This window comes from Ambystoma mexicanum, chromosome 14 (assembly GCF_040938575.1).
Source record: "Ambystoma mexicanum isolate Mex_15411 chromosome 14, UKY_AmexF1_1, whole genome shotgun sequence".
Classification (NCBI taxonomy): Eukaryota; Metazoa; Chordata; class Amphibia; order Caudata; family Ambystomatidae; genus Ambystoma; species Ambystoma mexicanum.
Genome location: NC_090940.1, coordinates 414,452,246 through 414,466,454, shown reverse-complemented (window position 1 = coordinate 414,466,454; position 14,209 = coordinate 414,452,246). Strand labels below are relative to the sequence as shown.

The following is a 14,209-nucleotide window of genomic DNA, read 5'->3' as shown; positions in this document are numbered from 1 at the left end:
ATTCCCCAAGAAGGTCAAATGGAATGAGGAATGCAATCAGGCCTTTGAAAACCTGAAGAAAGCTCTTTGCCAAGCTCCAGTACTCCGAGCTCCTGACTACCACCAACCTTTCATTGTACAAACTGATGCTTCCAATGTAGGTATAGGTGCAGTTCTTAGCCAACTGGATGAGAAGGGTAGGGAACACCCCATTTGCTTCATCAGTAGAAAACTGAAGGATCCTGAAACAAGGTGGGCAACAATAGAAAAAGAATGCTTTGCTATTTTGTGGGCACTGAAGAAGTTTAGGCCATACTTGTATGGTTCTACTTTTGTCATTCAGACTGACCACCAACCCTTGAGATGGTTAATGCAAATGAAAGGGGAAAATCCAAAACTATTGAGATGGTCAATCTGCCTCCATGGGTTTGATTTCACCATCGAGCACAGGTCAGGGTGTCACCATCAAAATGCTGATGGACTCTCTAGGATGTATGTCATCGACTAGAGGTATGAGGTTCATCCAGGAGTGGATTAAATCCTCCTGTCCCTTAGTCTGGGGGGGGCGAGTGTTAGGGAGAATTCTCTGTTTAGGCTGAATTTCCAAACCTATTGAGTCCCCCAGCAGCTTTGCTGGATTTTTGGGGTTTATTCTTTTCTTCTGCCAAGAGTGAGACTCTTTTACCCTCACTCTTGGGCATGACTTGAGAGTGTTTCTGTGACTTGCTATGCGCTTACGGGCTATGGGGTATTTTTTTCCCCATAGGCTATCATTGGTTTTTGAATGTGTTACACAGCACCCTCAGTGCAGTAACATAGGGGTGTCATTGAGACCCCCAAACATAGACTCCACACCCTGGGAATGACTACTGTCTCCCTGGGTCTGTAAAGTCCCCATTGACTTTACTAGTCTTAACTTAGGAACTTAACCAGTACAAACCATCATACTGTGGAAGTACTGGTAGGGGCAATTAGATTGCCCCTGGGTTTGTTGTCGAGGGGGTACTGTCCCGTCCCCCCTCGCCGAGTTTCTGGCTGGTGGCAGTGGATACCACGGAAATATTCCACCGGAATATTTCCCAATGGGATTTCCCATTGATTTTAATGCACCACTTTTTGGTGCAATGTTAAAGATACCGCCGGTTTATTTATTTAATATAAATTCACCGGTTGGGATTTTTTGCCAGGACTCACCGCCAAAATGGCGTCTAGGTTCACTTCAGTAACCCTGAACCCAAGTCGAGCCTTTGTTCCACTTTTGGCGGGCTTCTGCACAGAAGCCCTCCAAAGTGGTGCCATTCTGTCTGGGTACCACAGGGGGTGTGGGAGGGGGGTTTAGGGACCCTGGACTGAGTTGCCTTGCCAACTCATGTCGCACTCTGGTGTGATTGGCCCAAGTGGTGAGCCACCCCGCTCACCACTTAGCATGTTTGAGTGACAGCTAGGCTGTATGAATGGGGGTTTGCTGCATAAAAGCAGGGTCTTTGGGACTGGTTCTGGAGAAGTCGCCACAGTACCTAAGAAGCCGAAGAGGGAGAAGCCGAGCCGACCTGCCAAGAAGACACCACCGGTGGAGCCCTGCGGAACCATCTCACCACTTTTCCCGACGACAGAGGAGATCTCCCGCCGGAGAGTCTTCTTCCCTTGACTGGTGGGGACAACCAGTTTCTGCCTTCTTCTCGCCGCCCTGAAGTACCTTGTGGCCGCCTTGCCTGTGCCAAGCACCCCGGCAACCGGGATACCACTTTTTACCTCAACCGCGAAAGAGGGGTAACATCCTTTTAACCGGAAAAACTCCACGGCTGGTTTCTTCCCTGGTAGTGCAACGACCTTCAGCTTTCCTCCACGACGAGATCTTCTCCTCCTCTGGACGACGCCGCGACTTGCACCCAGTACCAGGAACAACTGCCCCCGCTGGAGGATCCGTTCCATTTTAAAAAGGTACTGTGTCCCGCCCGGCTTCCCTTGCCACCGATTGTACGGGGTAGATTTATCCCCCGGCTCTCGACCCTGGGTAAGCCTGGGCACCCTAACTAAACTTTTCTTAACTGGGAAAAACCTTTTCTACTCACCTGTAAAGACTTGTGACATTGTGTGATCTTGGGCATCTTTTTGCCTGGCTTTCACTAGAGTGGGCCTGGCAACCGAACTTCCTTGCTCCACAATAGACTGCCTTTTTACACTCACTGTGAATCTCTGAAAAGTGTTCTACCTGGCTGTTTTCACTTCTTTTGCCTTTTCCCTCCCTTTTAACTAACTTGGTGGAGTGCCATCTAACGTTAAGCGCTCACCTCTGTTTGGAAATAAGTGGTGTTAACTTAGACTTGTCCAACAAATAACTAGGGATGTACATATGAGTAATAGTGGCTTGTCCTATTGTGCCTCTGTACCTATTATGTATGCTCTGTATACTGCCTAACTCTTCTTGAGGGAAGTCTGACTGCTCAGCCACAGCTACCAGGTAAACCTGGGTGGTACAGACTGCTACCAAGCGAGTTTACTGCCAAACACCTGTAGTCTTAAATCTTTTGCAGTGGTCTCAGAGGGAACTGCACAGGTTTCTGTCTAACAGTGCCCACGAGCCTCTGGCACAAGGAAGATGCAGGATGCCATGAGGCCTAGCAACCTCAAAAAGTCGAAGGCTGGGAGACGTTGGGCATTTTGAAACTTGGTGACCATCTGTAGAATATCTTGAGCCCTCACCTCTGGTGGCGAGGCTTTTCCCAGGTAAGTGTCCAGGACCGCTCCAATAAACTGGAGTCTCTGTGATGGTATCATCCGTGACTTCTTTAAATTGAGGGAGAAGCCCAGTTTGTGAAGGAAGTGGCAGACATAATCTAGCTGGATCTGAGCTTGTTCCGAAGATACAGCCCTGATCAGCCAATCGTCCAGGTAGGGGTAGACGTGGATCCCTTCCCTCCTTAGACTCGCAGCCACTACCGACATTAGCTTGGTGAAGACCCTCGGGGCGGAGGGCAGCCCAAACGGCAGAACTCGAAATTGATGAGTCGCCAATTGCGAACCTCAGGTATTTCCTGTGTTTGAGATGGATTGGCACATGGAAATAAGCATCCTGAAGGTCCAGAGATAACAGCCAGTCCTGAAGCTGGAGGGCCTGAAGGATCTGAGAGAGAGTTACCATCTTGAACTTGTCCTTCCTGAGGAACCTGTTCAATTCTCGTAAGTCCAGGATGGGTCTCAGTCCTCCGTCCTTCTTTGGTATGAGAAAGTAGGGGGGAGTACCAGCCCTTGTTCCTGTCCGCTACAGGTACCGGTTCTATGGCACCTTTCTCTAGCAGGTCTATAATTTCCTGCAAGAGGAGCGAATCTGGAACTTTTAGAGAGCTGTTCCCCGGTGGATGACTGAGGGATGTGTAGAAAGGGTAGGCAGTAACCCTGGGCAACTATCTCCAATGCCCAAGCATCTGACGTTCTAGCCTGCCATTCCGTCAAATGGTGAGTTAACCTGCCCCCTACAGGTGTATTGTGTGGAAAGGCCTCAGAGTGGTTTGGGGGCGGCTGATGCAGATGCTGAGGGTAAAGAGGCACCTGCTGCGGCCTTAGTACTTTTGACCCGTCCACCTCGGGTGGATCTCCTTTGGCCTCTTTGAGCCGGCTGTCCTCTGCCTTTCCCGAATGCGGAATAATAGCGGAAGGACCTTCCTCTCCCAGAGGTTATTGAGGGGCAAAAAGGAGTTTGGCGGATAGCAGCTCCTAAAGATTTTGCTGCTGCTTTAGAAGTCTAACTTTTCCAGACTGTCATCAGCCTTTTTTCCGAATAGTGAAGAGCCGTCAAAGGGCATATTCAAAAGTCTGGCCTGTACATCTGGAGCAAAGCCAGACTTTCGCAACCACGCATGCCTCCGGATTGTTGTACTTGCCGCCATGGCCCTGCTGATACTGTCAGCGGAATCGATGCCAGTTTGAAGTGATTCGCACATGGCATCTTTGCCATCTTTAATAATGTTAAGGAAGGCTTCTTTTTCCTCTCCTTCGGGTATGCAGTCAGCCGCTGATGAAGCACACTCCCATAGTGTGTGACTGAACCTGGCGAGCGTACAGGTGGCGTTGATGGACTTCAACGCCATACTACAAGCAGAGAAGACTTTCTTCGCCATAGAATCGTACCTCTTGTCATCTCTATCCTGTGGGACAGTAGTGTAAGCGGTCCTACTGCTAGATGAAGTTGCTGCTTGAACCACCAGGCTCTCTGGAGTCGGGTGTTTTGATAAGTATTCAGGGTCAGCAGCCGCTACCCTATACTTGGCTGACAATCTTTTATTGACCGCAGGGATAACTTCAGGAGTTTCCCAATTAGACGTAATTTTCCTTTGGAAGGCTGCATGGAAGGGGACCACAGGGTCCTCCTGTGGACCTTTGTCTAAGATGTCTGTTAAATCATCCTGTTGAAAAACAGGAGAAGGCGCAGACCAACCCATAAATTCAATAATTCTTGCCATAAGGGTTTTATAGGGTGTTTCGGCATGTTCCCCTGGGTCTGGCTTAACAAATTCCACTTCTGGGGAAGTGTCCAGCCCACTTGCCTCATTTAGTGACTCTTGTAGGTCCTTCAGCCTTCTTTCCTCAGAAGTGAAATCCTCTGAAATAGGCAGTGTGGTCCACGGTAACCCAAATGTTTTCTGGTCAGAATCTTCCCCCTCTTCATAAATTGAAGATATTCCAGGGTACTCTGACCTCTGAAATGGTGTAAAACTCATCTCTAAGGCAGAAGGAGCCAAACTCGTCATTATTGGGCGAGAAAACGTCGATGTCGTCGACGCCGATGTGACAGGCTTCGAAGGTGGCGAGAACGGCGTTGAAAAACTGGAAGGGGTCTCGAGGACATCGACGACAGTATCGGCGTCGTGGCGGAGGCCCTTGGAATCACCGTTGGCTGTGGAGTAGCCTTGGTATTCTCCTTCATCGGCGTCGATGTCGAGGAACCCTTCGACAACGGCGTCGATGGCGCCGATCCATGCGTCGAAGGAATCTTCGACGACGGCATCGAAGGAATCCTCGACGACGGTGTCGAAGATGGTGCCTTCTTACCCGATGGCTCGTGGCGCTCTCGGGTGGAATGTTTCGCCGGGTGCTGCGACTTGCGGCGTTTTGATTTTTTGGGTTTTTCACCCGGGGTATCACCCTCAGCTGTCTTCGAGGGGGTCGAGGCCGCGTTCTCGAAGACGCTTAGCATTTTCTTTCTGAATTCCTCCCACTCAGCTTGAGAGCTGTGTTTTGTGGGACAGGAGACCCTTTCTGGGAAGACGGAAGACGAGGAAGGGGATCTTCGACGTCTCTTTTTTGAGTGTCTTGATCTCGACGAATGGTGGGAGCTACTTCGAGATCTAGAATGGGAATGTTTTCGACGGCGAGGAGACAAATGCCTCGATTCAGCCGAAGAAATCTTCGAGGAGGTTTTTGACTTACCTCTCTCGAGCTTCCCCTTGCGCTCCTTCAAGGCTTTCGCCGTCATGGACATGCAGTCCTCACAGTCCGAACAATGGTGCTTGGATCCCAAGCACCACAAGCAGATCCTGTGTGGATCCGTTATCGACATTTTTTTACCGCAGTCACGACATTTCTTGAAGCCGGATCGCGGCGTCGTCGGTTCCGATGAAGATGCCATCGAGAACGAGTAGGTAATATTCGAGTAGATATAGAGTCATCCTGACTGAACTGAGTGAGCAACAACGTTCCGAGACCCCACGAAGCGTGGAAAAACAGAACTGAGCAACGGACGCAGCGCGTGGCTATTTATGGGCATGGTGACGTCGGCGCCGATAACGGTGGCCGTCGAGGGACATCGACTCGGCGGACGTCGACGTGCAGCGCCCTCTACAGAAAAAATTTCCGAGGCCAGCAAGCTGGAAACGTATTATCAAAGATAAGGAATACATCGGAGGACACAATCCCTTTGAAACTTAGTTATACACATCATGCACATGCGGGAAGACATGCACACACGTAACACTGCTAGTTGGTGAAAGGGCTGAGAAAGTAGATGTCTTTTTGTCTCTCTCTGTCTTACTGGCATTAAGGCAGAGATCATTGGCAGCACACCACTCCTGGATGGCAGACAGACGGTCAGAGATGAGAGAAGGAGAAGAGGTGGCTGAAGGGAGCCTGAAAATGAGCCGAGTGTCATCCGTATAGCACTGAAAGTTTGGGCAGACGGCGGCAATGCAGTGGGCAAGAAGTGCCAGGTATTGGTTGAACAGCCAGGGAGAGAGGTTAGACCCCTGGGAACATCACAGGTGGAGAGAGAGATAGAGGAGAGGAAGGACCCAAGTTGGACCTGGGAGGGTCAATCGGAGAGGAAGGAGGTCAGCCAAGCCAGGGCCTGATCGGTGATACCCAGTTTATCACGGAGATGGTTGAGCAGGATGGCATGGTTGACTGTGTAAAATGCATAAACGAGATCAAGTAAGACGAGGACACGGGGTGTTGGAATCTAGGTTGGAGAGCAGGTCTTCACGGATGTTCAGGAGAGCAGTTTCTGTGTTTCTGGCAGCTCTGAAGCCAGACTGATGGTCATGGAGACAACCAACAGATTCAGAGTGAAGATTAAGCTGGGAGATGGCTAGCTATTCCAGGAGTTTGTCCAGGAAAGGAGTGATGGAGATTGGGCCATAGTTAGCCAGGCCAAAGGGTCACCAGAGGGTTTCTTAAATAGAGGGTGCACAAGGGAGTGCTTCAGGGGTGAGAGGAAGACTCCAGTGGCAAAGGAGTGGTTGCAGAAATCAGCCAGAGCAGGAGCCAGGGTGTCTATGTGGTCCTTGATGATTTTGGAGGAACAGGGGTGAACCTGAGGAGAACAGGGGAAAGGCAGAGAAGGAGGGAGGAGAGGTGGCCGAAAAGAGAGAGAGGGACAGGATGTCCTGAGTTTTAGAGATGAAAGCCAGGAGAGGTAGAGACTGCAGCAGGTTTGGCCAGGTCCTTGCAGATTTTAAAGAGTTTGGCCGAGTTCTAAGATGCCGCAGAGACACAGGCTTGGATGTGGACTCTCTTCTTGGTGCAGACAGAGCTGGTATTGCCTTTTGTTTTGCCTTTGGAGCAGGCGGCAGTCCAGTTTGTCAGAGGATGTACCATAAGCACGCCATTTCCTCTCAGCCACCCGGCACTTGTGTTTAAGGGTGACAAGGTCTGAGTCATAGCAAGAGTTGCACTTGGCTTTGGGCTTCAAGCGGATCTTCACGACAGGGGCAAGAACATCAAGAGTATCAGAAATAGCAGAGTGGAGCATGGAAAGGGCTGTGTCAGAGTGTGAGTCAGCCGTAGGGGGGGGGGGGGGGGGTTGAGGGGTGGGGTAGGGAGAGAAAGTGGCGGTGAAAGCCTCAAATGACACGTTTCATGGGTTGGATAACCAAGAAGGTAGGTGGCAGTGCTGGGATGGCTTGACCGGAGGGAGAGATGGGAGGAAAGAAGAAAGTGGTCACTCCAGGAGAGAGGAGTGGTGAGAAGGGAAGGTCTGAGGAGATCAGAACATCCAGAGTGTGCACTGCAGAGTGAGTCGGGCCAGAGGGGAGAATAGATGTTAAATGTTAATGTTAAAGGACATTTGTACCGCGCACTATCACCACCGGAGTGGTCCCCTGGTGCACTGGCGGCTCTGAAAGAGGAAGGCAGGGTGGGTTAGTGGGAGAAAGCAGGAAAAGTGCAAGAGAGCAGTGTTGTGCTGTTGGCAGTCTCAGCCCGGTGGTTCTGTTGGCTGGGCCTAGGCTGTTTGCGGCGGGTAGTCGCCGTGTACTGTTGTGGAAGTCTATGTGTGATTTTTGTTGTGTTGTTGCAATGTAGTGAAGTTTGTGCGGTTTGTTGTGCTGTAGGTTTGTGGTTGTTCGGAGTTTGAGAGGTGTGTGCAGAGGAGGGAAATTGTTAGTGGAATTGGTTAGTTGGCATCCTTATCCTGAATTGAGGCGCAGGGCTTGTGTAGTTTCTCCTGATGCGCCACTGATCTGATCTAGGCCCATCTTGCATTCAATGTCCCTTTCACATCTGTCCCCCACCTCAACCTGCCTCCCTCACCATCCCCACCTGTCCTCCCTTCCTACTTCTGTGGCCAGAGCACCTGCCAATATCCACCACTCAGCTAGTGTGGTGAATGCCCGTATCTCGACAATTCAATTGTTACTTTGATACCTGGTGGCAACTAAGGGGGGTGAGGGTGAGGTTGTTAGTGGGATTGTCTGGGGTGCTTGGCTCCGTCTCCATGTGTTTCAGTCTATCTGGTGTCATCTGTCCTGGTACTGTGGGAGCTACCCTGTAGGTTCTGGGGCTGTCAGTATCCTTTCCAGTATAGTCATCCTTTTTCTCGGTTGTTTCGGTTTTCAGTTTGAGTCTGTGGTCTTGAATAGCCAGGTTTTTAATAATTTTCTGAATTTGTGATCTTCCATGTTTACCTCTTTTGGGATGTTGTTCCAGGTTTTTGCGGCCAAGTGGTAGAAGGAGGTGCCTCCAAGTTTTTTCTTAAGGCATGGTTTTAGTTCCAGGTGGATTTCGTTGCTGGATCGGGGGGCCTCTTTGGTTTGTAGACTGTGATTTTCTTTTGAAGGAATTCTGCTCCATGTCCTCCAATTGCCCTGTGCGTTATGCACATGGTCTTGAAGGTGATGCAATGTTTTACCGGGAGACAGTGTAGTGTTTTTAGAGCAGGAGTGATGTGGTCTCTTCTGGATAGTTTGAGGAGTAGTCTGGCTGCCACATTTTGGATTAGTTGTAGTTTCTTCAGGAGGTATTCTGGTATTCCGAGATAGAGGCTGTTTGCATAGTCGATTCTTGACATGATGAGGGCTACGATAGTGAGTGTTTTGTGGGTGAAGGAGAGGAGGGAGGAGGAAGAAACATTTCTTCACTGTTGCGTTTATTTGTGGTTCTAAGGTTAGGGTGTTGTCCACCAGGACTCCCAGATTCTTTACTACCTTAGATGGTGTTGGTGCGGTTCCCATTTCCGTTGGCCATGGAATGGCGGTTTCATTCCCTTGGTCTTTGGATAGGATCATGATTTCTGTCTTTCCTGGGTTGATTTTTAGGTTGTTGGCATTCATCCAGTTGAAGACTTCTTTCAGAAAGTCGATTAGAGTTGAGTGATCCACTTTGTTGTCTTTGATTTTGAGGACGATTTGAGTGTCATTGGCGTAGTTGTAGCAAGTAATGTTGTATTTTTTGAAGATTCTGATGACCGGGGTCTGGTAGATGTTGAAATATAGTGGTGATAGAGAGAATCCTTGTGTTACTCCACAGTCGTTAACTCGTGGAGTGGATTTGAAGGGTTTAATCCACACAGTTTCTGTTCCGTCTGCTAGGAATGATTTAGTCCAGAGTAGTGCTGTGTCTGTTATGCCTATGTCTTCTAGTCTTTTGGTCAGGGTGTCATGGCTAACTGTGTCAAAGGCTGCGGAGAGGGAGAGAGAGAAAGTTGTAAATGTCATCAAAGAGTCCAGTGGAAGGGCAAGAAGTATCCAGGTGGATGTTGAAGTCTCCAAGAAGGAGGAGTTGAGTGGTTGAGACCAGGAGGGAGGAGATCTGAACAGATGGCCGATAGATGGTGGCCACAGTAAGAGAGTGGCCATGATAGAGAGAGCCTGCAGATGAGGCATTGGAAAGAGGAGTAGGCACGCGTAGGAATGACAGAGACAGGTATCCACTCAGGGAAGATCGGGGCTACACTCCCTCCGGAACTGATGGATCTGGCTGCGGAAAGGATCTTGTGGCCATAAGGCGGTTTTGAAGGAGTAGCTGTCTGTGGTACACTGGCTATGAATAAACATAGGACTCTTTTTCCAGATTTAAGTTCAGAAGTGATATGCAAAATGCAAGCTAATGTTGGCAGATGCCTTATCAACAAATCAGATACGACAAGTCTTGGTGTGGTAACCAGCAAAGCTCAAGGTGTATTAAAAGTAGAAGATATTTGTTTTCTCATATACTAAAGTGGCAACACATTCTAGAAGAAGGTTCAGAAGGAGAACTGTGTGAAGGGATCGTCATCTGCGTTTTATTTTGGGCTGATGCAGTATTATTTGGGAATTATCCAGATGACTGGTTTGGCAAAAGGGAGGCAAGGAGTGGTTGTGATGAAATTACTTTAGATATCACATCTTTTGCGGTCTATAGATTCTGTGGTCATTGTCCCTATGTCATCCTGCTTGCTGTTCATCTGCCCAATTGTTCCCGTTTTCCATTCTCTATGCTCTCCCCCATGCCCCTGAAATTCTTAAGTGTTGAAATATAGATGATATTCCTTAAAGACATTTTATTTTTAAAAAATTAGCTGCAATGATTTTTGGTGTCCCTATTCTTTAATCATTTTTAATAAAGCTATTGTTAAATAACAAAAATAAAAAACTTACATTTGTCACAAGATAATTCATCCGACTCATCCTTGCAGTCGGGTGTGCCATCACATTCCAGACTGCTATCAATGCAACACCCATCTTTGCACTGGAACTGGGAGTGGGGGCAGTTTTCATTACACACTGTAGAAAAAGAAGAGATTCAATTTAAGGTTCACCAGGAGTGGTGCATATGCATCTCATTGTAGAACGACAGTGCGTATTGCATTGTCAAAATATTTACAAGAAATGCCATTTCTTTCCACTATACAATAGTAATAAAGTTACACACTATTGCCATGAATATATTGCATGTTTCTCTAGACTAATTTGCCAAGCAAAAGTGATAGTTTAACCACTTTACCATCTAAAAATAGTCAGGGTTACAATAAACATGAGTAGTGGGGTTGAGAAGTAATTGTGATAAATACCTGGGTTCAGCCGTCTAGTCGTAGGATGAGAGGGACCTAAAAACAGAAAGATATTAACATGCTATATCATTTTTACATTAAAATGTAATTTTCTTTCCGGTTCAAAATACGACAGATTTATCTTCACATTCAGAATTTTACTTCAAGATCAAACCATATTGAAATCTGATATTTTAGTAACTCTGATTTATAATCATGCATGCATTTAAGGATATGTAAATATATATATGACAAACATTGCATACCTGTAATCGTCTTTCTGAGCCTTGTATCTGCTTAGAGCCACATGCTTTGCATAGGCCGACATCTAGTGGTTGGTGCAGCATATTAAAAGGGACGTTGACTGGGCGTTACTGTATGTTATGTTGACTTATACCGTGCACCGCTACCACCCAGTGTGTGTTTGCGTTAGGCAAGATTGCATGCAGCACCCTTTGATTGCACTACAACAACCCTGACCTCCTGGCAATAGGAACCCAACTTTTGGTATAAGCTTGTACTACACAGGTTGGTAGTGTGTTGAGCAGCCAGGCTTATCACAAGAGGGGTCAATGTGAGCTGTAGGGGAGTTACACAGATACAGTGACAAGTATTCAATTAAACACGTACACACAAGGTTTCTTGAATAAACAATTTTTAATTTATTTATCAGTCAGTTAGGGTAAGCCTTCTTCAGAAGTGAGCAATATACCTGTAACACTCAAATATATTTCACAAAATACAGACTTTTAATATTTCTAAATCATTAAGTACCCTTTTGGGATGGCCCACACACAACCAACACCCTCGGGTGACTTTAATAGCTAGGGTGCTGGGGACATTAATATATCACTGTTGCATTTAGAATCATTTAAGAGCAAGTCAAAGAAAATGGTTATTAGAACATAAAAGAGACTACAAATATTCTTTAAGCAGGCAATTACTTTCATATCCCCCAATAAGAGTCATTCAGTGGAACAGGCTGAGCCAATTTCAACGGGCAAAAGTCTATATGAGCTGGAGCACTTCTTTGCAGGTAAGTAAGAAAAGTCTTTGCACAATGTTCTAGAAGTCTTTGAGGAAAAATAAGAATCAATGTAGGGCCATAAGCTGTTAGACTTGTAAGTAGTAGAAGATGCAAGCAACTCTACAGCAAGAGGTAAGTTCTCTCAAGACTTTTACAGTACCTTTGTATTGAAGAAAAGGTGCAGCAGATTACTTCTGTTCCTGAGCAGCTCTGCAGATCTCACTGTTCCTGGGCCTCAGTCGTGGGGACAAGAAGGACGACTTCTGGGGACTCCTGCACTGCAATGGGACGGTCACCGCTCACAACCGGCAATCTTCTAACAAGTGGCTGTTCGGTGTTTCAGCTCCTCGTGTCTACAGCAAACAGCAACACTGCGGTTCCTGGCTGTCGAGATGAGCTTTTCTTGCCTCTGGGGTCCCGCACTCTGTTGAGGGGGCTCAGGTTCGGTCAGGCCTACTTCCTGGGAGTCCAAAGGATCTTCCTGGAGCTCTTCACCAGCTTAAAAGCAACACACACATCTGGTGTTCCTCTCCCTGGCGTTTCGGTTTCCAGCAGCAACTCTGTGGAAAGTCAACCAGCTCAGAAAGAATGTCCAGGTGGCTTACTTTGGAGTTGATTGGTCCCACCAACTCAAGGGGACAAGAGGTCCTTGCAGGGGCTTCTCCGTCGATCCGAATTTGAAGTTTCAGCACAGCAGCAGAGCTTCACCAGACAAACCAACGGTCCAGGAGTTGCAGCAGGCGTCCTCTTCAAGTTCTTCGGTTCTTTCGTCCAGTGGTTTTCTCTGCCTTCCAAGCCAAAAGCCTCTCCTTTTATTCAGTTCCCTCCCATTCATTCCAGCCTAGCTGTCCTTGCCGGACAGTCAGCCAGCCAATCGCTACAAAGTGCATTTGGGTCTCCATGGAGTTTTGGGCACCTCCATCATTTCCTGCCCACCCCAGAGACCCTGGAGCCAGAGGCGGGCTTCACTCGTGAATCCTGCAAAAGGCAAAGCGAAACAAAGGGACCAAACAAGGTTTAGCGCACTCATGAAGGACCTTTGCACAAAGAAATGGCGAAGGTCGGGGCCATTTTGACAAAAATGGCACTCTTGGGTGCTTTACTGGGTGCTTTACTGGGTGCTTTACTGCAGCTGCAAACGCGGCCCACGGTAAATTCACACCACAGTAGTTAAAAATAAACCACTGCCACCAGCCATTCATCGAGGAAAGGGCAACATAAAATTGTTACATGAGAAGCTAGACAAAGGGGATGCCAAGTAACCCCTCTGGCACCCTATTTTAAGATAGTGTGTGTTGGGTCTAGGAAGTTACAAATGGAAGTAAAGTGAATTTCACTTTACTGCTCCGGGATACAGTAGTTTATCCCAGAGAAGGTATTTAAACCTTTGGGAAATCTGGAAGACTTCCCTGTGTCACTGCACTGAAGGTAAAACATGATGCCTATGGAGTTGGTCAGACTCCACAACAAAAAGAAACAGTGTAAAAAAAACACATTAAAATACATGAGAGAGGGGGGAAAAGTGTCTCACTCTCTCCAGGTAAAAAAAAAAATCCAGCAAAGTTGCTGGGGGTCTCTAAGGTGGAGGGAAGTAGCACATTTCTGAGAATTCCCCCTAACAGTTTGTGTGTAGTTTGGCTAGCCAATAGGCATGTATAGTACAAGGGATTTGTGTAAGAGGGGCGCATGAGTGGGGCGGTTAGTACATTGGGTACACTCAAAGTATTTATCGGTTGCTAATCTTCACGATTCTAAATGTGACGCATAGCTAATCTTAACAAATCTATCTAAATATGATGCATGGCTAATCGTCAAAATCTAAATCTGGCTCATGTCTATTCTTCACAACTATTTAAATAGGGCCCATGGCTGTAATACTATCCCTCTCGTGATGTATAATGTACCACGGATCTTTCACATGCCGAGGTCCTCAGTTATTTTTCTTACCCTAGGTCGCATGAAGTGTAAAGTGAAGTATGAATGAAGAAGAGGGTTGAAAACTCTCCACATTAAATGTTGCCTTTGTTCCTTCCTACTCCCATCAAGGGCAGGATGAGTGGGGCATGTGAATCTAAGCAGATACAAGCATCAGAAAGACTATTACAGGTATGCAATTTTTGTCTTCTCAGGCTTGAGAATCTGCCAGCATTACCAGATGAAGGCATTGGGCCTCATTACATGGTAGGCGGTAACCATGGCGCTATTAGCGCCATGGTTGCTGCCGGTACCGTACCGAGTCCGCCTTGGTGGATGGCGGAATTACCGCCCTACTCCAAGGTGAGCGGGGGCGGTAATTCCCCATTCACCAAGGCCCTTCCCCATTCCCATTTTTGCCCCATAGGGCATAATGGGAATGGGGAAGGTGCTAATTACGGTACCGCAAATTGCTGTACCGTAATTAGCTCCAAGGTCCCTTTGCGGGTCCCGTCCTTAACGCCTGGAAAAACCAGGCGTTAAGGGAGGAC

At 47.6% G+C, this 14,209-nt stretch overlaps 1 protein-coding gene across 1 annotated transcript in view; it reads right to left on the bottom strand.

The window, feature by feature from the left end:
- Window positions 1–14,209, bottom strand: part of SPINT1 (serine peptidase inhibitor, Kunitz type 1) — a 716,287-nt gene that overhangs the window by 483,245 nt on the left and 218,833 nt on the right. The window contains exons 5-6 of the mRNA XM_069637577.1: window positions 10,739–10,774; window positions 10,326–10,451 (exon numbers count right to left, since the gene is read on the bottom strand). Of these exons, the coding sequence (XP_069493678.1) occupies window positions 10,326–10,451; window positions 10,739–10,774 (162 nt within the window). The remainder of the gene's footprint in view (window positions 1–10,325; window positions 10,452–10,738; window positions 10,775–14,209) is intronic.